General features: G+C 41.0%; 1 protein-coding gene across 3 annotated transcripts; it reads right to left on the bottom strand.

Annotated features, from left to right (window-relative positions):
- Positions 1–1,257: 1,257 nt before the first annotated feature.
- meis2b (Meis homeobox 2b) lies at positions 1,258–27,506 on the bottom strand. Of its 3 annotated transcripts, none has more exons than XM_034527701.1 (12): positions 27,495–27,506; positions 27,034–27,245; positions 26,459–26,600; positions 26,310–26,360; positions 25,989–26,039; positions 25,716–25,862; positions 20,641–20,755; positions 11,401–11,540; positions 7,908–7,984; positions 3,849–3,908; positions 3,446–3,546; positions 1,258–1,316 (listed from the first exon to the last, which is right to left on the bottom strand). In XM_034527701.1, the coding sequence occupies exons 1-12, from the start codon at positions 27,504–27,506 to the stop codon at positions 1,258–1,260; spliced, it is 1,167 nt and encodes a 388-aa protein (XP_034383592.1). The 3 variants fall into 3 exon arrangements, with proteins under 3 accessions (XP_034383592.1, XP_034383593.1, XP_034383594.1); XM_034527702.1 differs by having other exon boundaries at positions 3,446–3,535; positions 3,850–3,908; XM_034527703.1 differs by having other exon boundaries at positions 3,446–3,535; positions 3,850–3,908; positions 25,725–25,862.

The raw sequence follows: 27,506 nt of genomic DNA, 5'->3' as shown, positions 1-27,506 counted from the left end.
GTAGTGCAGATTCAGTCATGTATTCCATAATGGTTAAATGTTATGGCTCAGGCTTTATCGTGCATAGAAAACCCTCATATTACTCCAAACATGGCTCATCTTTCCTGCAGTCCTGGAGAGATTAACTGCATACGCTCTCGCCAAAAATCAAATTAGGGGAAGCAAAAACATCCGGCTCTACTGCGCTATTTCTGTAACAAGTCAGTGGTCCGTCAATGAGAAATAATTAGATTAAATACTCCTCCAAAATATATAGGCAGCATTTACTCAGAGCCTGATGTCACTTTGCAGATAAATGTATGTTTTCATTTATTTTTTATATGAACCGTCACAATCTGCTCTTTGAACTTCATTAGCAAAGCTGGGGGAATTATCAGACAGGGAAGAGGGGGCTGTGTTGGTGAAAATTGGCCCCAGTGAAAAAAAATGAAGCAAATGCAGCTCCTATTTACATATAAAGAGCTCTATTAATCAAGGTAAGTGTCATTACAGCGTGGCTCATTGAGCAGTGGAAAGTGGGCGTTAAATAAAATTCTCTGTGCTCGGGTGCCTCCAGCATGCGATACGTCTTGATTTGAGAACTGTCAGCAGTGGTGGGGATAGAGTAATAGAGCTGGAGGAGGGGGAATAGTACCCCGATTCTTAATCAGATAGCCAGTTGAAAGGAGATGGAGAAAAAAAAGAAAAGAAGACAGATATTGCCAGTCTTTCCTTTTTCAGTAAAAGTAAACACATGTAGGGCTGAAAGTGAACTAACTGGTTGGTATAACTGTATAAATGTAGTGCAACCATACAGGGAGCTATTGGTCACATGATGTCTGTTTGGGGATAAATGGCATTGAACTTCCAGCAGTCCACGAGCAAAACTATCTAGTTATCTGAATCGCGATTAATCAAATATCCCAGTGTTGAGGGGAAATTCTGTAGTAACAAGATCATCCACTTCTGTGAATATATGTGTTTGTATTCACATGAATGGGCTTGTAAATGGACTTGGTGCAGCGCCTTTCTAGTCTCTAGAACACTCTATGCACTTTTACACTGATACATACATTTAACCACAGTCGTAGATGAAAGTCACTCCAGCAAAGATCTAGCTGGCAAAGTACTGTTTCCACTCAGGATTAGATTTTTAAAAGAGTTGAGGAATAGACTAGAATTATGAATGAAAGCGGTGGAGGAGAAGTGAGTGAATGAAGACAAAGACGGGACTACTTACTTCCCCCTGTTTTTCAGGATTGCCTCAGTGCCGTGGATTTACATGTAGTGCCACTGCCCGTCCATTGCCATGTTCATACCCATGCCACCCATTGGCCCTGTAATGAGGAGTAAAACCAAGATTAATGATCACAGACCCCTCAGAATATGGTGGACCATTATTTATTACAGCTTCTGTCCAGTAAAAGTGTATGCACTAGCTTCAGCTTTGATGCTAACACAAAGCACGAAAATGCCTTAATCACAAAGAAAATCATCTTCTGCTTTAGTTATTGTGTGTTTACGTATTGTATATATATCAGAGCTTTTTTGTCTGTACAGGGATTACACAAACCTGGAAGCAAGAGCAAACGGCCACCACATCTCTAAAATATGAGAATACGATTTCAAGTCACAAGTCGAATGTCCCACCATATTTCAGACTAGTTCTTTGATTTAACAAAACCTTGGAAGTTATTTGACACAAACTCAATATTTTATTGAACATTATAAATGTTCACAGGCTACTGAAAGATAAATTCAAATGTTTTGATTTCTTGGTTATGATTATGAGTACGTACAATTATTTGTGTGTGTGTGTTTGTTAATGACAAACTGGAACCATATACATAGAGCACTATCGTGTAATTTTACAGCCAAAAAATAATTTTAACTTTGCATAAACCATGCACTATTATCTCAGTATAGTATTGTTTTAAAAAGAGTAATTTTTCTTTTAGGTCAGAGTGATTCTTGCAACTTTGAAACTGAGACACAAGGTCTGGTAGGAAACTATCTTTACGGGTCCTTCAGAGTTCAGTATCAATCTTTCATGAGTGAAAATAAAGACCTTCAATAGATTTGTAAGTTTAAATTGCAGTTCCAGTGATGAACTAAAATCATTTGCTTTGCATTAAAGAAGCAACTGATTTTATGTACGTGATCTGCAAGAGGCTGAAATAAGCTGCAGAGTTGTGTCCTGTTGATTAACACACAATTAGCTGAACCGACTTCATTTGAGACTGAAGAATAAAATGGAAAAGAAAGAAAGGGGAAACAAAGCATCAAACACCATGTGTTTATGCCTCCTCTTTGACCTTTGGTAGACAGGAGAGGTTCTTTTTCCACTTTATTCAAAGACTATTGGGCCAAGGCATACGTGGTATAGGCCAATGATAGGGGCGCCATCAATTTATAACTTATACTATTTCCTACTAATACTATTCTAACACTATTATATCTAAATGTTACCACCCACATCAACTTAACTGTGTATCCTATTAAATAGGCCTTATTTTCTGGGTTCGCCTGCTGCATCACCCTAATAGCTAATTAATAGCTAGAGCTACAAACCGGATATTATTTTCTGATCATTATATATTGTTCATCTGCCTGATTCCATGGAATGCAGCATAACATCAGCTTCTTCCACCTTCAATTCATCAGGGTAAGTTGGAAAGACTATTCCAGTATTTGAAGAATAGCCTACAGCATTATTTTCAGTAATATTGTCTTTTCTTTTAATTGTGAGCTAAAATCTTGACTATGGCACCAAATTGGTCAGGGCCGGCTCTGAAATTGCAAAAGCTAGCTCAGATTGATCACACATGCTCCATAACAACAGAATATGGTTAGTCTATATTTGCTTACCTTGACAACTGTAAGTGAAGATGATTTGTTTTAACTTGGACTGTCAGGCTAAGTGGCTATGAATAACCTGTTATGTCTGCATTCATGGCCGTATGCAGTTTTAGAAATACCGAGGTCCAAAAACCGGATGACAATAGCTTTAAAACTGTCGGTGGGAAAAAGATCAAATGATCTGTCAAGCAGTAAAATATGAGAATAAAAAATAGAAAAAGCTGAAATGATCAGAAATCATGTGAAAATGAATGTTGACAGTGTTGAATGAAAGTGTTCAAATAAAAGCAAATTAACACTCCCGTTTTCTATATAAAACAAAGAACACACATCTTTACTTTCTGCCTTGGTACCAAAATGACACAATGTCAATTCATTGACACCGAGCAATGCTAATGGACATACATCCTGAGATATGTAATTTTGGTCAGCTCTGAAATGTTGCTATTAGAAAAACAGACACCTAAATTACTATGTAAATATGGGGAGTGCTTAAAAGAGAAAGAGAAAGTTTTGTTTAAAACTCAGCTGACCACAAACCACTGTCAAAAATAATTACAGTGATTTTGCCCTTGATCGTTTGATAAATGTATGGGATCATGCTCACCTCCAGGTCGGAGACCCATGTGCTGCTGCCCATCAAGAACAAAGCCTCCCATTGGCTGGCCATCTGGACTGTAAGTTGTTCCCTGACTCACTGTGAGAAAAGAGGAGAAGCAATATTGTCATAGTGAGCAACACAGAGATCAATCCCTCCGCTTCACACCCAAATTGCCCACAAAGCCACCTCTTCATTCTGCAGCTCCTTCATGCAATCCATTCTCCAAAAGCCTTCATTGAATCCTCCGATACATAATCTGTCTCACTTTACATACTGCCTGTAAATCTTGCTGTCTACTCTGTAGTCACAGCGGATTTAAGTGATATCAGAAAGACAGCAGTTTCAACTGATCAGTCTGGAATGGAAGGAGGTATTTAGTACATTGAACATTTAATAAACTGCAGCTTTACCTGCTCTGTTGGACTGGTCAATCATAGGCTGGACTATTCTCCTCCTTGCATTAATAAACCTGGAAAAAAAGAGCAATATTGTGTGAACTATTTCATAAGGGGAAAGAGTCACTACATATTGAATGTAGGTTAAATCATCAAAAAACGAATTATTAAAAGCTTCCACATTGCCAAAATCAACATGTTTTTATGTTAGCATTCCTGACCTCGGAACACTCAAACTCAAGGGCTCACTCTGTTTTTTTCTGGGCTTTTTGACAGTATTCCATTGCCTCCTTCAGTGAATGGACTTTGCTCAGGTGTCAACCTGTAAACCTTAGTATGGAATGTTGGTGACATGAGCAAGATAAAGTCAGTAAATAATCCATGAATCTAGTAAATATACTTTGTTTTAATAGTACAAAGTCCTTAAGTCTAAAATATTTGTTGTTGTAGGTGTGCTTACAGAATCAGCTTGATCATTAGGAAAATGAGTAAAAACAGAGATTCCAAATCTTTTGAAATGCAGAAAAAGAATCAAGAAAAAGACCCAGCATTAACCAAAAATGCCAATTGCTATGGGAACTGGAAACCTGCTTTCTAGGATTGGACTAGTCATCATATTATGCGGCATTAGAAAAAAATACTGAACTTTGTCTGGAAAATGTATTGATTTGGGTTTAGCCCTGTAGCCTTAGGCTGTGACAAGGCTAATTGCTTTGCCAATGTTATGCCATTGATGCATCTAGGAAACAGACATTACAGTGAGTGCATGCCTTAATATCTGTATTGAATAGAACCCGTGGCCACCTTTACTTCTGGACTAGAGGTGGGCGAAAGCAAACTCTTTGGGGGATTTATAAAGGGGGTTGAGAAGCACTGTCATCTCAAATAATCAAAATTTGAATCCTGCGCAGGCTGCCAGTGTATCGTCTGAAAGTTAATCCAGAATGTGATGTTAGACCTGTCTCAGGCAAAACTGAGCTAAGCTACAAAGGCAGCTCGGTCTGAACATGTTTTAATCTTTTATGTCACGTGTAAAATGAGGCTGTTAGGAAGAGGTGGGATGTATATTATTTAACTTCTTGAACCCTTAGCCGCTTTTCCAAAGTTTTCATTACCTTAGGCCTGTAGTCACTTCATGTCTTAGCCAGACATGTCATAAATTGTTATTTTCAGGATAAGGTAGGTGTGGTTTAAATGAATTTAGCATATCAGTTGTACAATATGTATTCTAGGACGGTTTAGTTTAGTAATATGTCATTTGGCACAAATGATAGGGAAATAGAGACAATGTTTAATTGGTACACTACCAATACATTTAGTTTACAAAATGCCAGCGTAGAATAGAGAGTCGTTCTTCTGTCAGTGGACAGCTGAATATAAATAAAATGTACATTTACAGACAGGCACACAATTAAAAAATAATAATAATTTAACAATGCATGAATATTTACTTGAATTTAATATGTATAAACTCAACACAATTTGTGTTCTAAATAAATATCCGTTTTCAGTATAATAGCACAGAGGCTGTCCACTTACCTGGAAAGGAACAAGTACATTGATACATCTGTACAGAAAGCAGGCATCCCTGGTTTCTCTGGTTGCCTGGAACATACTAGTATGATCTGGCACCAGATAACAGCTAAGAAGGACAAGAGAGACCTCTGTGTCATCTTCGTCGACCTGGCCAATGCCTTTGGCTCAAATCTCCATGAACTCCTCTGGGAATCCTTCAACTTTTTCCACGTGCCAGAACCCATCACTACACTGGTAAAGGCCTATTTCCAAGACTTGCAATTGTGTTTCACAACACCTGACTTCACAACAACATGGCAGCGCTTGGAAGTAGGCATAATGGCAGGCTGTACAATTTCACCTCTGGCCTTCACTATGGCCATAGAAGTCATCATCAACACCAACGGTGTCTGAGCAACCCGTCAAGAGCCTGGGTAGATGGTACAACGAAAGCCTCCGAGATAAAGATCAAGTGCAGCAAGTAAGGCAGGACATCGCCGACGGTCTTGAGAACATCAACAAGACCCTACTGCCTGGGAAGCTCAAGCTTTGGTGCCTACAGTTTGGACTTCTCCCCCGGGTAATGTGGCCACTCACCGTCTATGAGGTCCCAATAACAAGATGGAGCGAACCATTACCTCATACGTGAAGAAATGGCTGGGTGTCCCACGATGTCTGAGTAACATCGGCCTCTATGGCAAAGGGGTCCTTGAACTACCTCTTACAAGTCTAACGGAGGAGTACAAGTGCTCTAAAGTAAGACTTCAGATGACATTGAAGGACTCCAAAGACCAGACCATTAGCAAGGCTGCACTTCCCCTACAAACTGGACGGAAATGGACATCATCCAAGGCTGTGCAGCAAGCAACATCAGCCCTGAGACACCAAGACATTGTGGGGAATATCCAGCATGGAAGAGGAGGCTTTGGCCTGACAGCAAGCCAACGAACGTTCTATAAGGCAACAACATCTGAACGCAGGAAGCTGGTGGTCGAGGAGGTGCGCAGACAGGAGGAGACTGCAAGAAGTGCAAAGGCTGTCTCTCTTGCTAAACAAGGGTAATGGACGCAGTGGGAAGGCCTGGAGAGGAGAAAGATCAACTGGAATGAGCTTTGGCAAATGGAGGCAAGCAACATCAGCTTCATCACAAGAACGGTTTATGATGTCCTTCCATCACATCAATGATATGGCGAGGACCCAACCTGCCCCCTCTGTCCAGCTCCAGCGACTCTCAGGCATATAATGACAGGTTGCAAGACCAGCCTCTCACAAGGCTGCTACACCTGGAGGCACAATCAGGTCCTCAAGAGCTTGGCTGCAGCACTTGAGACCAAGAGGAGTGCAACCAATTCATTACCTCCAAAAACAAGCAATCCCGTTAAAACAACGACATTCATCCGGGAGGGACAGAAAAGGCCCAAGCATCCTCCTACGAAGCCAGAAACTGGACACCTAGCCATGGCCCGGGACTGGAAGATGCTTGTCGATATTGGCCAGCAACTAATTTTTCCACCTAAGATTGCTTCTACCAACCTTAGGCCAGACATGGTACTCTGGTCCCCTTCACAAAAGGCTGTGTACATCATAGAGCTCACAGTCCCGTGGGAAAACTCTGTTGAAGAGGCCTACGAGCGTAAGAAACTGCGTTACAGAGTTGGCAGCAGACGCAACTCAGCGTGGCTGGAATGCAAAAGTCTGACCAGTTGAAGTGGGATGCAGAGGATTTGTGGCTTCTTCCACCATCAGGTTGCTGAAACTTGGAATCCATGGACAGGCTCTGCAGCAGACCGTCAGAGCAGTTTCTCAAGCAGCTGAAAGAGGAGCCAGTGGATCTGGATCAAACGGAAGGACCCTTGCTGGGCTATAACTTCATGACCCCCACCCCCACCTGAGAACCCAATTCAGATCCCTCCAACTTGAGGAGGGCATATGAGGTATGCGGTCAGCTGGCTCAGGGAAGTGGACACCCCTCCCTTGCATAGTCCCTGTAGGAAATCTTAATTGGGCATGGGACACAAGCTTGATCACCCTTTAGCTGGCCACCTTTGTTGAGGGTGTTTAGTGATCAAAGGCCGAAACACCCACTGATTCGAAGGCACACTACTGAGGATGTGTCCCAAAATTGACATCTTAATACAGTTTAAGAAATAAACCTCCCATGCCACTCTGTCAACATCACAGCAAAGCTCATGTGAGTGCATACCATCTATTGGCACAATGGACAGTTTTAACATCTCGTCCCGTGTTTTATGATTCCTAATAAGAATTATAGACCTTTAATTTTAAGTGTTACCAAAAATGTAATGCAAAGTTTTATATTCAATATTACCATAGCTACATCTTTTGATAGAATTAATGGCCATCCAATATACCATGACTGTTGGAAGAAAAGAAAGTTACACACAGATGTCATACACAATGTGTATGACATCTGTGTGTTCTGGTCTGAATAAATTACAACTCTATGGCTCATAGTTAAGACTGAAGATATGTTCTCTAAACTGTATTTATAAAATGCATGTGTGAGTGGATTCCAATCTGGCTTTACAGTGACTTACCAGTTGTTCACTTGAAGGATGGTGAGGCCTGTGTCTTGTGCTAGCTGCTTTTTCTGTTCTTCTGAGGGGTATGGGTGCTATGAGTGACAAAAAGATCAGAGTGCATTCAATTAATGAAATAATATTAAATTAACATGAAAGCTAAAGCCCAAAATTGTCATGGTCCACTATTCATCTGTGTGTCTGCCTGGGCGTGGCCTTACCCCTCCTGCTGCCAATCAACCCACACACATGAAACCCATTCTCTCATCAAGCTCCCCACTATATCTGCCTCAGTTCTCCCTCAACTCCTCGCCAGATCGTCAGTTCACTTTCCCGGAACGACTACCCCGGCCTCTCTGATTACAGATAAATTCTAGCTGCTAACTTGTGCTTTTCCAGCTACAGCCCCTCTGCTTCCCTGGAAGCCCCCTGAAGAACAGCCTAGCCACCCAACCAGCCACCAGCCTGCAGCGGACACCAGCGCGAGTTCCACACCTCTCTCTGGCCTTCGAAATAAAGATTATTTGTGTTTAACTCCAGCTCTGTGTTTTTGCTTTTGGGTCCAGCCCTGCACAATAATGACAAAAATAGCAGGCAATTATCCAGTCATATAGTGCAGGCTCTTGTCCTTCAAGAATAGAGTTCAACTCAGGAAGTGTAATCATATTATTAGTCTTTCCCATGTACAGTTATTCCTGGAAGCAAGTGCACAAGTTGGCTCTGGAAAAACATATGCTAACCAGAGTTTGGTCCCCCGAACACTTCATGCTGAAAGCGCGTGCCATTGTGTGACAGTATTTGACATTATTTGACAATGCTTGACAAATGATCGAGTGGAGTATAAAGAGTCACAATGGTGGCTTTTGTTTGAGGCCCTGATAAGGTTAGGCCCTCTGTCACCCCCAAACCCCTCCCTGCCTTGCTCCGTCTCCCTGTCCTCCGGCCCTGATCCCTTTGCTGGTTGTGTGTGTGTGTGTGTGTGACAGTGGGAAGAAGGCGGCAGATGGTAGACAGAGGTGATCCTTGTACAGAGAGCAGGGTCGCAGGCCAGTCCCCATTCTGCTGCTGTCAGGCCAGCAGCCATCTCCTGTGGTTATCGGTGAAGGATGAGCTTCCAAGCACAATTTTGTAACTGCTTTCAGGCTTAGAACACACATGTACACACCCGCACATGCATATATATCATTACACTTGCATATGCGCAGACACGCATAAATGTGCATTCATCCACACACACAAGCTCAAAAGCATACAAATGCATACTAAACGGCAGTGATTCCAAACCAGGACAGTCAGCTTCATTTTACTAATGATTCATGAGTTACAAAGGTTGTGGATCACTGCTATACATTACAGTATACACATGCACATACAAACATCTAAAAACACACAAACTGTAAAATATGCATATAACAATTAGTAAAAATAGGAGAAAGAATCAACACATAATAAAATGTACGCAAAAACATCTGTACTGAGGGTGTATTTTGGGGAAACTTGAAGCATCCCTCCAAGCTTGGTCGCTGACAGTCAAGTGACAATTTACTCTTAAACCGCAAATCAAAGCTCTCTCTCTCTCTCTCTCTCTCTCTCACTCTCTCTCACTCTCTCTCTCTCTCTCTCTCTCTCTCTATCCCTCTCTCTCTCTCTCTATCCCTCTCTCTCTCTCTCTCTATATCTATCTCTCTCTCTCTCTCTATCTATCTCTCTCTCTCTCTCTCTCTATCTATCTCTCTCTCTCGATATATGTATCTTGTAAATGTTGCCTTCAGATGGAGCAATGGGGTTAATGATAAACTATAATAGAATATTAGGGCGACTGTGGGTGAGCGGTTCGATCCCTGGCTCCGCTAGCCCTGTGTCCTTGAGCAAGACACTTAACCCTGAATTGCTCCCTGTAGCTGTGCCTACGGTGTATGAATGTAAGTCGCTTTGGATAAAAGCGTCAGCTAAATATAATGTAATTTCATATGAAAAGTATATATATATGTATATATTGTGTTCATATATATATACCAGGTCATCTTTGTGGGTTTGGTCAAAATGCACAGAAAAGAATTGAGCCTGCAGCATCAGTGACATCTTTTAAATCACTTCTCATCTTCTCATTCTTCTTCTCTTTTCTCTTCTTTTGTGAGGGCTCCACCTTCAATCTAATTGCCCCCTCCAATGTCTGACTGAATATTTTACGACTATCAGTTCCCATTTTTCCCAACCATGGACGAACAGACAACTTTCCTACTAATAAGTCAAGATCTGAAATGTTTTCATTTTTATAATGTCTACATGTTCATCTGGAATCCCTGCTTGCTGATTCCAGAATATGTCAGATCATGAAAAGAAAGGGTGAGACTTCCCCAGTTGTGTACTAAACCTGCTGTAAGGTCACCGCATTAGAACAAAAACATTTGTTAGGAGCAAGGAGAATCATTTTTGTTCTAATTATACTAATTAGGGGATACTTAAGTTGTCGTAGATGCTTGTCCATTACATATAAACAGGCACAATCTTATATTTCAACTGTGAACACAATCAGATTTTAGCTGACTTTAATACAACACTTGTGACCTTCAGTGTATTCCAGGTTCGCGCCCTAAACTCTTTGGCATCAACCCTTGGATGTGGATGAATGTAGGGATGCATGGAAACCAACAGTGACGACCAGGCTAATAGGCCAATAATGAATAATATAATTAATCAAAACCTTTCACAGCTGCTTTCTCTATAGCTTACTCAGAGGGGATCTTTTAAGGGTCTTCAGAATGGACAACAAAAGCAGGAGACTACAGCTAGTGGTGGACAGAGACAGCCCCCCTAACAGCTTCCAAACGCAGGCTTCTCACTGCAACGTCTGACAAAACATAATCCCGCTCTTTTCACACCCTCAACGACTGATGAATGCTTGATCGCTTGGGTGTTGCAATAGGCCTTTCATAGGCCAAAGTCCCTTTGCACACTTTTCATAGGCACATCCTGTCATGGCAAACACTTGTGCTTAACAAATTAGGCCTGAAAGGGAATGGGGAACAGAGAGGGGATAATTCAATTATCCTCCTTTTTCATCTGGAAAATCTAAAGGTTGGCTTTGGAAAAGAAGGGATTACTCCAAGGAACTGTATGGGCCTTTTACAAACCAAACACTGAGAGGTAGAACAACTGATGAGGCGGCGGTGGTGGTATCTTTTGGACCTTGGATAAAAGGTAAAGCTCTCTTCTTACAAAACTCCTAAATACTGCTGCTACTTCTGAATGAAAGGCTTCTGATGTTTATTTCTGTACAAACTGTGGACTACTATTTCAAGAAGGACATTTAGGTGTGAGTATGTCTTTGCTTTGTTCTCTTACAATAGAACAGAGATGAACTGAGTTTCAGGATGCCTTTGGGAAATCTATCCATGGCTCATTCTGGATGTTGGCTGATGGAGGGACAGCATTTATTTTTAGCATTAATTCAAATCTAATTAGAACTGCTGTTAAAATTCTATACAATGCCACATCGAAATTCCCTTACCGTAAGGTGCTGAAAGAGCCAAGCTCTCATTATATTTGTGGCTACTTTGGGGAAGATGCCTCGTTTCTTCTGCCTCTTCTTGTCCTGCTCATCCTCGTCTCCTGTGCCCGGTGATGCCAAGCTGTTGTCGAGGGCATCTTCTGCGATCAGAGACAAGAAGAGTCCCGTTACGAGAAAGCTTTAATTTGGCCTGTCGCCTTCACAAAAACATGTCGTGAAAGGGCTGATAGAGGAAGATTGCACTCCTCTGTGGAACAGCAGCACAATATGCTTCCTCTCACCTCTGCTTGACTCCTCAGCCATTGGATAATGAAAAGGGGTTTGTAGTGTGGGAGCTCAATAAAACCAAGAGCTATTAATTCAATCTGAGCCACGTACTTGACAAAAATAATGACCGTTCATAATGCAGTCGGACTCAGTCCTATGTACTGATATTTACATATTCAATTCAGTTTATTTGTATAGCCCAATATCCCAAATTGCAAATTTGCCTCAGAGGACTTTACAATCTGTACACATACAACATCCCTGACCTTTGACCTCACATCGAATCAGGAAAAACTCCCCAAAAATAACCTTTGACAGGGAAAAAAGGGAAGAAACCTTCAGGAGAGCAACAGAGGAGGATCCCTCTCCCTGGATGGACAGAAGAATAGATGTCATGTGACCAGAATGAACAGCATTTACAAAGTTACATAAACACATTACATGAATATGACAATGTATGAATGGAACTCCAATCCATGAAACAGAAGACTGATAATGTCCCTATAAATAAACAGAGTAAACAACAAAAGTCGAGCCTGTGCAGAAATATGAACCCAATAACATCAAACTTTGTGCTCTTTGAAGTCCGAAACAAGGAGTTAATTTGGGGTATTGAGGTTCTGTCCACTGATGGACCAGCTCAACTCCCCACCCGATCCCCACAACGTCAGTGTCAGATTCCATGGTGGCTATGGATCCTGTTGTTTGATTTCAGCAGGAAGCTGATGTGGATCAAGGCCGGAGACTTCCTTTAAGCTGAGAGTTCCTGCTAGCTAACTCACTCCATCTTGTAACACAAGGGGCACCACGCTCCCTCTCCCTCTTTGCCATTAATTGTGCATCAGCTGAGATGATTTACTTTTAACAGTGGTGGTTATTTTTCTTGCCCTCGAGGCAGAGAAGCCTTGAAAGCTTGCCTGGAGGGCATGTGAATAATGCATTTGAGAGACTCCTCCCCCGAGGCGGGACAGGAACCCTACTTTTCTTAAGATTTGTCATAGCATGTCTTTTTGTTTTTAGAGATGCATCAATCAAACACGCCTATATGAGCCATATTCATGAATAAATATTTTAGCTAATGAATATTGACATTAAATAGGGTATGTTCTGGGGTCGTGGGCTATGGGAGTTGTGGGAGTTTTGACGGATGGTGTCCAGCTCAGAGTCATAGACAGGGTAGAGGCAGTACAAACTGACTCTGTCCACTACTCTTTGAGTTGTTATGTCTCCCACCTCTCCTACAGCCTGTCATTTAATTAACTTTTTTCTTGGCAAATATTCCTTTAGGTGATAGAAAGTTTGAGAATGAGAATAGGGATGTCATCTCCCTACATACCTCACAAACTACTTGGCTACAGTGAGCAGCAACTCTAAAATAAATCAGCTTCTAGGAAACTCTACCAGATGTAGAAAAAAAACACAAGAACCTATCTTCAACTCACATCAAGAAATAAGCTAAGATGACCACACTGTTGAGTTGACTGAATTAAGACAACACTAAATGGCAATTCAGTCTGATTATCAAGGCTTTAGTATTGTAGCATTAACATCAACATATTTCAAGATATTTGACAACGAAATTATTTTTCAAGACCAACTTTATATTACTGATGAGACTGGTGCATCTCTATTTCTAAAGGCAAGGGCATGTCCATTCAATTTATGATAACATAAATCAAACTTGAATCAAAGAGTGGCCATAACTTGAATTTCACATTTGAGTGGTTATAAAGTTCCATAAAGTTCACATGTGGTAACAAAAAGCATCATAACAACCTAGAAATGGAAAGAAAGAAAGACCTTATTATATCTGAGGAAGGCACGCTGTTCACCCCTCCACCCCACCCTGGTCCACCTCCTCTACTCATCCCTCTTACTTCTTCTCCGGAGAGGGTAGAGCCGCAGGGCAGATGCTCTGCTACACTAATCGCTACTGACTGTTCCCCGGCCACTCAGCCAATCTAACCAGTGTGTGACGGTGCAGTCTCAAAGTCATACACCCGTGTAAGTCTCCCATACTTTCCCTCCACCCCCGCCCCAACCCCTCCACTGTCCCCGCCAGTGTCTGCACGGTCGGTGAGGGGGGGTAGATGTGGGGGTGGGCATTACTGCAGGGATGGCTGGAATATTGCCCCGGGGCTAAGAAGAAAACACACAGAAAAAAAGCACCTTAAGATATGAAGAGTCCTTTCTAGCGCCTTCTACATCTGCTCCTCACATACGCTCAACTTTGTTCTGCATTTGTTGCTGCACTATACTCTCTACTATACTATTTAGGTCAAGCCAACTCAGCTTTAATTGCTTTTTCCCCTTATGTATTATGTTACTTACTACATTCATAACATTCTGGAGCCATTGAGACATTGGGAAGAAAGCGGACATTTCTGAAATCTCTTCCTAAATATTATTGTAGGTGACAAAATTAGATTAAAGCTTTGCCACAGGGCTGATCATTTTGTATGTATACCTTTACCTCCTCCATTACTGCATTACTGTGTATTATTAATATTTCTTGATTAGATTATTTAATTCTTAACTTCATTCTAATTTACTGTTAATGTAATAATGTATATGCACTGCAAACTTGTCCATGTGGTGATTACTGTGGGTTGGATATTCTTGACATTTGAAACTGTTTTTTACAAATCTTAGTTTAATTTTCTCCCATGCTGCCCCCCCAGTCCCTGCTCTCTGTAGCTCAGGGGCTCTTAGCGCTGGGTGAAGTAGTCTTTGGATGACGTGTCCAAAAGACAAAGTGCAGAGCGGCTAGCAGAACTGATTATAGCTCTCCCAGCTGCATCAGTGATGCAAAGCCAGGGCACCCTGTCTAATGAGCTCAGCAGGGCCTGATCCATCATCAGTGACACCTTGGGCCCCCTCCCCTTATTATACATTATACACAGCTCTAAATGAAGTAGTCTAGAAGTTCCAAGACATGAGGAATCCTCAGTGTGAGAAGTTGAACATGGCAATTATAATGCTCTTGATATGGAGATGCAATTTTTGAAAGCAGTTTAACCTCCTAAAAACGAACCTATTTATTAGGCCTATCTCTGCAACCACTAGGGTCTATTTGAATATTGGTTGTGTTATAATAACAATAACAATTGTGTTAAGATATGTAAATATCAGTCATATGTTACTGTTTTTTTTTAATCAAAAAGCACTTTTTAGGAAGAAAAATATTTAGGAATTATGCAGGTGACTGTTTAAAATGTTCCTAAATCATAGTACAATATGTGATACGTTTCTCTGCAAGACAGTAATAAAGTGAAGACAAATTCAGGCGAGATCTGGCATTTTCTCTTCCTTCTCTAATCTTTTCTTTATTATTCGAGTTGTGTTGGATGATAACATATTTAATTACTCATTAATCGTCCGATATATAAAATAATAAATAGGGGAACCCTAAGGTCCCCTATTTGTTCTCAGGAGCCAAACATGTTGCAAGTACTGATTGAACCATTCTACCTGCAGTGGCCAGTATTCCACTGAAAAGTTGTACAAACAAGTGTTGAATGAAGGAGATTTTTGGTGATGCTGAAGTGCTTTCTCAACCAGGGAATGAGACTATTTGCTTTTCACTATTAGATAATGTATCACATTGAAGGTTAAGTTTGCACCTGGCTCTTGCCAGAGTATAACTAGAGTACATAAATATAGATATTTACCTTTTGGGTAAACAGAGAACATTTACAGGGTATGACAGGGTCAGCTATTGTGCTAAAACTTTGCTTTTCCACTACCATCCTTTATATGGTTTTAAAGGATTGAATGATATTCCTTCTCACTTGAATCTGGAGGTGAATACAATTGTGTTTCTGATGAAAATTAGCATTAAACAAAATACAACAGCAACATATCTTTCCAGAAGAAAATGTAAATGTTTAAAATGTAATTATGTATGAGCAGCACAAAATGACATTCCATTCACCTTCATTGTATTAGGGTGGAAATAGATCTCAAAAACTAAACTATTTGCATAGATGCCTCTCAGGATAAGTGAAGAAATAATATTTTTTTTAAATGAACTAGTCAAATATAAAAGAATGATCAATAATGTGCACTTTCCTTTCCCTCTACTTCCAGCATGTATCTCTTACTCTTCCCTACCTTAAAGGAACATTAGCCACTCAGTGAAGCTGTGTCATTGGCATGTCAGCACCTCCACCTCCCCACATTCCTGACTCCAGGATGTGACAAAAAGATGCAACACATCCTGTTCTTCACATTCCATTTCTCAACACTAGTGTGCAGGATATGTTTGAGTCACTCCCACTGCCTTTTGTTTTATATGAGTCATTGTGATGGACATTTCAAGCCTCCTTATTGTCCTCCCCCTTTCAAACATTCATTGGAGAGCTCAGCCCCTTTCCCTGTGGTCAACAGCAGTCACCCTGGGGGTTGAGCTATCCAGGAGAGCCCCCTCTACATATCACACAGCTTACAACAAACAAAACCTCAGAGCTTCCAGAGGAGGAGGCAGCCATGACCCAAACCACCAGCCACACATTGTATCTACCTGTGGTTAGCTATGGTTGGAAGCCACATATCCACCACTTTAGTGTTCCCAAATGACAGTGGATTTTAAAAGGTTTCATGTCACTACTAATGATGTCACTACTAATGATTTCTACGGAATCATTAGTAGTGACATCCCACTGCAGCAGGACTGGACTCATTTTCCATTAGTGGACAGTGAGGAAAGGGTTTGTACTTGGAGCACACCCGGCCCGGGAGTAGCATGCCTCAGACCGGCCATCTTAAGTCCACAACCATTGATACTGGAGATATATATTTTTAGCTTTACTATGTAAATGAACTATAGTGCACTTTTCCTCTTCAACTTTCTTATTCACATGTATGCTGTCTTTCCAGCCTACCCTTTTTTCTTTCTGTTCGCCTTCTTGTCTTTTTAATCCACTCACTTTCTCTCACATCTTCTACCTGGGAGTGTAGCCTGCGGTGTAATCTAAGTTAAAAGTGATGTCCTACATCATCGCGCATCATAGTTCAGGGCTCACATGGCGCCTGTGCTCTCCTTTCACTACAGTGACACTGCAGTGACCGGACAGCACAATCACTTCCTGTTGTCTGTTGGATTGTCCTATTTCAAACTTTCATTATTATTCTGGAGGAATATTTTGAGAACCTCATGAGCTGTAAGGTGGTGTAGTGGCTAGCACTGTCACCTCACAGCAAGAAAGGCCGGATTTAATCCGCGATCCCAGGCGGTCCTTGTGTGTGGAGTCTGCACGTTCTCCCCGCGGCAGTGTGGGTTCCCTCCGGGTTCTCTGGCTTCCTCCCACAGTCCAAAGACATGCAGCTCAGGTTAACGGGAGACTCTAAAAACTGCCCATAGATGTGAATGTTAGTGTGAATTGCTGTCTGTCTCTATATGAGCCCTGGGATAGACTGGCGACCTACGTCACCCTGAACAGGATAAGCGGTTTGGATAATGGAAAGGAACCTCTTTGTCATTTGTAACTTTAAAAAACTGGGAATTTATTTATTAGGGTCCTCGTGACGACTTCTCTAGCAATGAAAGTGTTTTTGGGGCCTTTATCATATCCCAAACGTTCTTAAATTTGACATGCATATCAGAACTGGCGAAAAATTTGATAATTTGGAGGTCTCGCATTTGCGTACAAATAATTTTCTCTATAGCGCCCCCTTAAGGTAGAACGCCTGCCGTTTTTGCTCACAATGACCGATTGACTTGAAATTTCGTACACATGTCCATGTCAATGGTGGCCATAAAATGTGCCTACTTAGATTTTTCGCCATTTTGAATTTTGTAAAAAACACTTTTTTTCCATTTTCTAAACGCTGGGTCCGATTGATATGAACATTTCTGTGGTTCATTATTGGTTCAATGTCATCAAATGTTATCAAAAGCTTGTTGATATCTGTGGTGGCTGGGGCATGGTTAGGCTCAGCTGCAGGGGGGGAGCGGGGGAGTGGCTCAGGGAACAGGTGCCGGGAAGAGGCTTAATTAGCCTCAGCTGCAATAGATCATGGGAATGCGTCTTGGACCCTCTATCAGGGTGTGTTGCAGATGGAGCAGGAGACCCGCAGAGCAGGATCACAATAAAGGGGTGCGGCCTCATATTTAAAGACATGTAACTTCCAAATGACTTGGCCTATCCATACCAAATTGCTAGCATATGTCCACATTGAGTTCCTTAACGTTCCCTATTTTTTCATAATATTTAAAGATTAGGGGGCGCTGCAGTAAATCTCTCAATATCACCATGCTCTAAACGGTACAGGACATCAGCCATTTTGATTTTTGTGTGATTTTTCCATTAATTATTGTGTATTTCATGCCACTATACGTTACTGAACTCCTGATGAATGGAATTGATCAGATCCACTTCAAATGTATTATGTTGATGCATGTTGTCTCTGGCCATACAGTGGATACAGCAAGTGGTAGACTGTTTGCAGTATAGTATAATTTCCAGCATCGCTCCATGCAGGAAAAAAAGGCTAACTCACAGATGCTTACTCCAACGGTCGCAGATATTCCCGGGCCGCTTGAGCCGGCGTCCGGCCAGTACCCCCGTGGAGGTGGAACGAGGACCCGCACATTGCTGCTTGCAGCTTTAATTAATAGTTGTATCTATATTTAATTGAACTTTCTGTTGTTGCACACAGTCACAATTATAGTTATAGTATTTGAATCACTCGTAATTGTGTTCTCTCTGTAACCCAACCTGGGCGATACTTCCACAAGACTTCAAATGTGAAAAAAAATTCTTCCATAGTGTTTGGGATTTTAAAACATAAATATATCCTCTTTTTTTGCTGTGTGTTATTTAAGTGTTTTGGGTGCCTAAGCCTGTGGGACAACACCTAAACCCTGGTGTCCAAAGTCAAGGTCTTGAGCTTTGTATGCCAAACCATCCTCCTCGATGACCACACCAAGAATGTCATTTCTTGAGTTGGGAAAAACTTCGCCAGTGAGCATAATCCAGGGATCAATTATGGTTCCAACAAAATGTTCTAGCAAGGGAAATTAGTAGCATATGTTGTGATAGACAGGGTTGTAGTGCCAAGTACCACCTCCAAATTTACTCAGGGCTCAATTTTGATACTTCTTTAAGTTGAACCATGCTAATGTTAGAACAGTAAGGAGGGAGGAAGCTTTTTGGATTACTTGGGCAAAGGCACAACATTTTGTAGTACCAAAAATATGCAAAACGGACTGCTGGACTGAGAAGGGATACCCACTTTGCAGGCTGGTGGTGGAGAGCTCAATCATTCACCCTTTCATTAGTCTATAACCATCAATGCAGAATAATTGATCATTAACATACTATTAAGGAGACTTTAAGATTAACTGAATAAAAGATAATTGGCTTTGTCTGCATTCATGCTCCCATCAGTGTACCTCATGAACAAGGTGAGCGTTCTTTCCAAGTACTGAACTAATTATAAACCTGTAGGCCATTTACCTGCTCCAAATGAGATTAACATGATATACCTCTAACTGTCTTTTCTATACTTTTAGGTTGTGTGTTTGACTCTTCCCTGGCATGATAATAGACTGGAAACAAGACAAAGAGGCCTGGGGAGAAGCAGCAGGTAGCATGCAACACATCCTGCAGCAACCACAGCTCTGATCATTCTGCCTTCTTTTTTCCCTTTGTTCCTCATACATAAAGTACTCTGTCCTTACATCCCTTCAGGGGGCTTTCTGCACTCCCATCCCTGATGCATTCTCTTCCAGGTCAAAAGGGCACGGACCTTGGGTTTTCCCTCGCTGTTGTTTAAAAAACGAAAAGCCAGAAGGGAAGAAGCTATTTACAACTCAATATACATTTCTGGATACTGAATGCATATAAAGATTTACTGAAACAATTATGTCACACTCTTGTGTATCTTAGGTGAAGCTAATATATTCTTTAAGCATCCAGATCTGATCCTGATTTGTTCTTAATTGTTTGAGTTTCTCTTCAAAGCATTGTGATATTGTTCTTGGCAATGCTCTGCTCCTTGATGACTGATGGGCAGAGGGTGGAAAGTTGCTTTAAAGTCCATTCTGTTTTTACTGCGCCAAAAGGGGAGAAAAACAAGCCATAAAACGCATATAGCCTCCAATTAGCATATCAGGACTCCCATTAAATGCAGGAACACCAGGGTGATACAAGAAAGGAATAGGTCTGGATAGCATCAGAGGTAGACAGCAGCACACAATAACAGCCGACAACGACAGTGAAACTGTGAAAGTGAGAGAGCCACAGCTAAATGGAAAACTCAACATTAATGGTCCTTTTTCTTACCAAGTCAAAGTCAAAAAGTATCACTACGTACATTGTACTTGTAGATAGAATTGTACTTGCAAATTATAACACAGTGTTATAATTTGAGCCGTAAAATTATTGAACAAGCAGCAGTATTTGTAGGGAGTGAGACTAAATCCTGGTGTGGATGTAGTGAATCCTGAATCTTTTTATGATTTTTTTTAATGTAAAAAGTTAAATTATAAATTACTGAATCTAAAATAATTCATCATGCAATTCAGTATGTACCATGTGTATCTTCTTTATATATAGAACACCCCCAGGTTACTAAAACTCTCAAATTCCCAGAAAAAGATATAGTAGTCATGATCTCAATAACAGCTACAGTCTGTCTCCCAATTCTTACTTTCCTACTGTGTCTGTAGCACTCATGAAGGTAGGTTCGTAATGAAGATATAGATCTATGTGTAAAATGGCTCACAAATGTATAGTTTAATTTAAAAAACTAAATTCTCCGGCATTTCCTGAAGCAGCTGAAAGGTTTTTGGAAAATGTTACTCAAACAGGAATACATTTGTTGGGAACTCTTTACAATGGCATATTGATAAATATTAGGGTTATGGTTAGTCCTCACTAAAGCAGTCCCCACTCCTCAGAAAAAGGTCACAGAAAAGTCAACGCATTGATATGAAAGAGGACACAGGAGGCCTGCGAGAGCTCTTACCGAGTTCACTGGTGTTGTCGCCACTATGAGAGACGTGTCCCCCACTGGATGGTCCCGGGGTGCCCACAGAAGGCGTGGAGTGGGCTTCATCCATGTCTCTCCAGGACGCTGGGTTCTGGGAGGTCAGGGAGATGTCCACACACCAGGGCACAGGAGATAAGGACACAGAGGAGAAGAAGAGAGAAGAGAGCTAAAAATGGATGAAGAAGGTCCGGTAGGTCCAGTATACGTTCCATTATGCAGTTTCCCAAAGACACAAAGACAGCTGTGGTGAATGATTAGCATAGTAAGGCAACAACCAAGTTGTAAAAAATGATGAGACCTTACCATCCTGACCAAGAGGGAGGTTTAAATATAGTGTCAGAAAGATGCACAGCAAGAGTTTAGAGGACACTTCCGTAACCCTGCAGCAGTGGACCCTCCTATGTCCTGGTTGTTTCTGTGACTTCTGTTCGGGAGAAACCCTGTATTTATTGGGCAGATTGTCCTGTCCACTCAGACAGCCATAAGGCCAAACCAAACAGCAGAGCTCCCTCTTCAGCCTCTCTGCGTCAGCTGTTTGCCGGATGGTGATCAGATGAAGAGCTCAGCAGATGACAACAAGAAGAGCAGGGACAATGGCGCAGTGTGAACGAGCCCTCTCAATGACAGCCCCTCTTTTCTTATCCAGCCACCCAATAATTAAAACTCCGGAGTGCACACGGCTACTCAAAGGGCGCCATGTGTTTCTACGTTTATCAAGCTAATGAAGGTCTCATTCCCCCTGTTCCCCTTGTCCCCCCCGCTCCCCCAGATCTGTAAAACCCAATTAACCGGAAAAGGTGGAGTGTAAAAGCAAAGCCAAGACTGAGAATCATAAACAGATGAAGATAATTCTTTATGTTCACCTTATATTTGCCTTTTCCCTCCCACTGTTATCCAGAGGACTCAATGTAAAAACTGATTCAATTCCTACACCAAATGACCACTAGCAGCAAATATAAGATAAAGACAGTTATCAAAATGTACGCAAGCTTTATGTTTGTCTCAAACATGGCAACTATTGGGAATGAAGGGTGTTTGTTTGAGCAAAATCAGGTTAAACTGGGCATTATTAAACCATTAATAATCTGCCATCTTGGCTTTTTTAACAAAGAAGCCAATTGCCTGCAGATGCATGACTCACTGCAATGTTTGAGTTTAAGTTAACGTACAGTATCTATGGTAAATGGTAAATGGACCTGTTAGTGCTTTTCTAGTCTTCAGACCACTCAAAGCACTTCAATGCTACATGACATAATTCACACACTGATGGGAGGGGCTAAGGTTCCACCTGCACATCAGCAGTAACTAACATTCACAACTACGGGAGCAATTGGAGGGTCTTGCCCATGAACACATTGACATGGGCTAGTGGAGCCAGGGATCAAACCACCAATCCTCTGATTGAAGGAGAGGAAATGGTCACAATTTGTAAGGTGTACTTTTAGTTTTATTATTGATCCTAAGAGAGATTTGTATACATACAGTATGTTAACAGGGCTGTTTCCTTTAAATTCTTAAATTCGCGGACCAATTGCGGGGATAGCAGGGATCGAAGTGGGTACCTTGTGGTTACGGGACTCTCCCCACTGAACTACAGCCGACTAATGTATGCACAACATTCAGTGGTGATAAGTATGCTGATGCCATTGTAAGGCTACAGGAGGAATTTGAACACAAGACACACAGAGACACTTTTCAAATGTTTGTTGACCTTCTCCTTCGATGTGCAAGATGCCCTCCTGTGCTTCAAATGGAGCTCATGGACCTGCAGAGAAACTGAACTCAAAGCCAAGTCCAGGGAGGTGAGTGGAGAAGCAGACAAGCCCCCACCTTCCCTGAGCTTTCCAGGATGTTCAAGCGGACCATGAGTCTTTCTGGGAGCACACATCTGTGTGAAAAGCTCTTCTTCTAACATGAACTTTAATAAGTCAAAGTACAGGTCCAAACTCACTGATGAGCATCTTCAAGCCAGACTGAGGGTCTCCACTGCTTCCTCCCTCAAGCCCAATGTGGCTCATCTGTGTGAGAGGAAGCACTGCCAAGTCGTTGGCTGCAAGGAGTAGACAAGAGAAGCCCATGTTCTGAAGAACCGTTCATGTTCTGAAGAACCCGTTCTACCGTTCATGCTCTGAAGAACCCGTTCATGTTCTGAATTGTTACTAATAAAGAATGAGATGTTTGGATCAGTTGGATTTTTTTTTTTTTAATAGCCTCACCCAGACTGTACCCCCAGGTAAATTAAGTTTGAGACCCCTGCTTTAAATGTAGAATGTTCTAAAGGAAAATGACACTCTCAATAAAACTTTAAAATAAGTTTTTTTTAAATTGGAACCTGATGAAATAAAATCGTACTGCTAGATTTCCGCTTGCTTTGAGGAAATAGAATGTTAGGACTCTTGACAAAAAGAGAATAACAGGTTAGCAATTAGGATCTTCAGTCCAAACCAACAGTGTCAGTGGAAACCAGTGCAACAAATAAACCAAATGTAGAATCAAATGGCACAAGCATACCTCTAAACTCACACACACTGCTTTTAGCCCTTGTGAATGATAAACAGACTGAAGTACTCAGCGGTTAACATGCATGTACGTTACACAGCTGTGCATGTCTTCGTAGCCAGAGGACAGCAGCACATCCATTATGCAAGAGGCATTACAGCAGGAGAGTGTCCTGTCACATCAACTGGTGGCCTCACACACAGACACATAAACACACAAGTTAACTGTATTTTGTTGCTTAAAAACAAAAGAAGCATATTAATAACTGAATTCTCAATAGTCATTTTATGCTAGAAATGTCATGTTTTAAATGTTCCAGTGAAAATATTAAAGAATTAACTTTTTGCAAGGTAACACATTTCAGTCATAATTGATTGTCGAAGGTTGCAGATTTTTCATGACCCCATGAGCCCTTTTTGTGTTCTATTTCCAAGAGACTGGAGGGAGCCTTGCAATTCACTATATATAACATAGGATTCATTTACAAAAGGTGTCCTTTATATTCATATATATATATATATATAAATATTTTAGTTTGAGGGTCCCATCTGTGGCATCAACAAGCTCCTAAAGGTTGGGAAGTTAAGTCATGCATTAGGACATCACCACACCACGTTGTTCTTTCTGTACATGACATATTGCACTTCTGTCAGCTCTCAGGTTTCTTCCCTTTTTCTCCCTGTTAAAGGTTTTTTGGGGAGTTTTTCCTGATCCGATGTGAGGTCCCGGGACAGAGGATGTCGTATGTGTACAGATTGTAAAGCCCTCTGAGGCAATTTGGGGATTTGGGATTTCGGGCAATACAAAATAGAATGAATTTAACCACTGCAACACTAAAACTAAATCTCAGTTTACAGTCTACAGTTCATGGAGGAACTTTCATCATATCCAAAGGAAATTGTAGTTGAATGTTCTCTGACATGAAAAATAATCAGTCAATCTCAGGAGTCAATCTGTTTTCTGCACACTGTCAAAATTGATTTTTTATAGAAATGTATCAATAGACACATACAGTACGGCATACATACTGCTGCTGCCACACTGTAACTCTAAATCCCTTCAACATCTGAATGTGCTTCTTTGTAAATTAACACAGGTGCCAAAATAGGGAAAGACTGTGTAAAGCATACATCAGGGGGGCCACCTAACAAGGAGCTCCTGCCCTCGAGCTATAACAATCCTTCTGGCTGAAAACACCAGGCTGCACACAGCACATCATCATTATCACATCTGACTAGATTCTGTATATTACTCAAATAACATTGTATTAGCATCAAACGGAAGTGAAAGAAGTAAAAGTACTAATGCAGAATATATATTATTGTATTATAATAATGATGCATTAATGTGTCCATAACTTTAATGTTGCAGCTGGTAAAGGTGGAGCTCATTTTGATGACTTTATGGGTAGTTTAATCTATAATATTATCGTTTATTAGTTTATCATCATCGTTTATTACAGTGTTGTATATATTTTGTATTATTAATCTGAATCTCTAAAGCAACTAAAGCTGTCCAATAAATGTGTAAACTAGCATAAAACAGAAATACAAGAGTACAAGTACTTCAATCATGTACTCAGGAAAGTTATTGAGTAAATACTTAGTTACATTCCAGCACTAAATACATGTAATAACTGTTTTTCAAATTCTAGTCAATACATGATTACAGTTTGAAAGTGAAGTATTCTGTTTTCAATCAATATTATTCTAAAGTCGCCAAACTACTACTAACATCACAATTAATAATTAATAATAATATTTTTTGATGTACACTACATTTTTCCAATGATTAAGACATGCACTTTGACCTTAAATGAGGTGCCAGAGTACATGAAAAAGCATAGAAATACCGCTTGTTCATGAAGAGAAATTCCCCCATAGGTCGGGGCTCAGCCCTGAATGTCCTCAAACGTTACATACGCACCTGCTGACATGCCATTAGACAGCCCTCGGGTTCAGTGATGCCACCAAAATCTGACCAAAACCAACAAACTTTCATAGTTTTTTTCAAATTCATATATTTTAATCAGTTTAAAGGCTTTTGTGAACAATCAAAAGGAATTCAACTCTAACTCTAAAGTCCTGCAAGATTCATAGATTTAAATGACATGCAAGCAAAAGGAAGGCTCCTGTTGAGAAATGCATCGGTCTACAGCAGCAATTCTCAACCTATTTGTCTTATGCACTCTTAAAATTAAACAAAGTCTTCTCACAAACCCATTCACATGTTGAATGTGTCAATAAATTGTTATAAAATGTAGAGGTCTGAAGAGGAACAACTCTCCTGTATATTATTGTAAAATTAAAGGATAAGAGAAAAATTAAAACAGAATATTATCTAAACAACGCTTTTAGCCATTGGGTAAACAACTGATTGACATTTCAATTGTAGGAATTATGAGTTCACGTTGAGCTACGTCTGCAAGCATCTCTCATCTCATCTCATCTCTCTCAAATCAAAAGACAATAAACCATCTGGTGATGAAAGAAAACCTTATTGTGCTGCCGCACTGATTTAAACCTGATTATGAAGCAGGCGGGTTGACTCACATTATCTGCGAGGATGGTAGAAGATCCGGAAAGGTCGTCGAAGTCCGACTTGCAGACGTCCCGCTCCTCTATGACCAGGTCGATGGGCATTTTGCCTTTTAGGCAGCTGATGTACCGGTGGCAGAAGTTATCACAGAGCTCATGAACCTGCGAACGCACGCTTTCATTTAGTTTGAGCCGAGAACCAGAATAATAAAAAGTAGATAAACCATTACAGTGTTGGTAAATGTGTGAATCGATCTGGCACTAATTCCTACATAATGTGCAGCGTACCTTCTCTAATTCCAGCAGATGAAATCGAAGGACTTGAATCGCTTGAATCATCTATAAACAAACACATTTTAAACCACCCCTTCCGAAAATACATGATAAGAGAAAATATGATTTCAGTTCCATAATGGACTGTGTCCATTTGCTAATTACCAACATAATACAAATATGTTTTTTTTTTATTACAAAAAGGAATGTGCTTTTCAGGTATGAGGTTGCCCCAGGCAAGTGTGTGATCTCGAGGTGAAGGCAGACAGCAACACATCCCATACAATAGCAGAGAATGAAATGAGAAACACGAAGGAAAGAGAAGGAAGTGCTCACCAAGTTATCAAGCTCTGGGTTGGAAGAAAATAGAGGTTTCTCTGCGCGGATCTGAGGAGGGGACATGAAATGCATCAGTTGGTGTTTTCAAACTGATTGAATTGTGTTGCTTCTTATCCAAAATGGCTTCATTACTTATGTGATCCTACCTGTTTTGCAAATACGCCTATGTCTTCATTGAAGGAGTCGGAGGAGCAGACGTCTCCCCCCGCCACGCCGGGCTCTCTAGGCGTGCAGGTCGCCAGCTCGCACTTCTCGAACACCAGAGCCAGCAGTGGGAATAAAGGGTGGCTGCAACACAGGCAAAGACAGGCCCATTGTTAGGCCTGTACCTGAACTATCGCCTCCATGAAACCAGATAAGAATTCACATTTAGCTTGGTGCATTTAACAAAAGAACTCCGACAAATATTGATGTATTCCTCCTTAAATCAAGAGAACAATCGCGCAGCTGCAGTCAGATTATTTGATCTGTTTCCAAAACAAACAACCTGTTCAGAGATTTGCATCAGTTATCCGAACAAGTGAGGAATGTAGTCTCGTTTTAAGCTGCAACAAATATTGTTTAATAATTTCTGCTGTCCGTTTAATTTAAATGAAATGTGTGTTCGTGGCTTTTAATGTTTAGTCCCCCAATTTCTTTCTATCCTCTGATAAGAATATTCACACAATAATACTGCATTATTATAATAACAATAATAATAAAAAACGTTATTAACAATTACCCGTAGATTTGGTCCTTGTCTCTCTTCAGTGTGTCGTTGACTGCGCTGCCCATGCTGCTAGGCATGATGTTGTGCGGCGCATGTGCTCCATAGTGCTGCCTCGGCCCGTGGTTCAGGTGGTGGACCTGGGTCAGGGGCCGTGGGCCGTGCGGGTCACCGTACATGGACGTGGGGACTCCGACTCCATCCATTGCACCGCCGTAATCGTCGTACTGGAGTGAAAATTCAGGATGACATTAGGGCAAGAATACAGGTGAATATACTAATACAATTTGTTCATTGTAATTGTTAAGACTATAAAGACATTAGACCTGGTTCCATGTAAAAAAAACAACTGCCAACTTTATATGAAATAAAACCACTCGCCAAATGTTTTCATTCACAGCAAATGCGTTTATAATAATAACTTTGTGCAATTTTATTAATTAAAATTCAACAATAATCTGTCAAATTAGATTTACCCTTTGCGCCAT

This window comes from Cyclopterus lumpus, chromosome 24, assembly GCF_009769545.1.
Source record: "Cyclopterus lumpus isolate fCycLum1 chromosome 24, fCycLum1.pri, whole genome shotgun sequence".
NCBI classification, from domain to species: Eukaryota; Metazoa; Chordata; class Actinopteri; order Perciformes; family Cyclopteridae; genus Cyclopterus; species Cyclopterus lumpus.
Note: the sequence above shows the minus strand (reverse complement) of the source record. Positions and strands in the feature narration are given on the sequence as shown.

Excerpts from the sequence above, each read along its gene's own strand:
- meis2b (XM_034527701.1), bottom strand. Across the intron at positions 26,601-27,033 it reads GACAAGGACCAAATCTACGG|CCACCCTTTATTCCCACTGC; the intron begins GTAATTGTTAAT and ends CCTGTGTTGCAG. Across the intron at positions 26,040-26,309 it reads ACCCAGAGCTTGATAACTTG|ATGATTCAAGCGATTCAAGT; the intron begins GTGAGCACTTCC and ends GTTTGTTTATAG.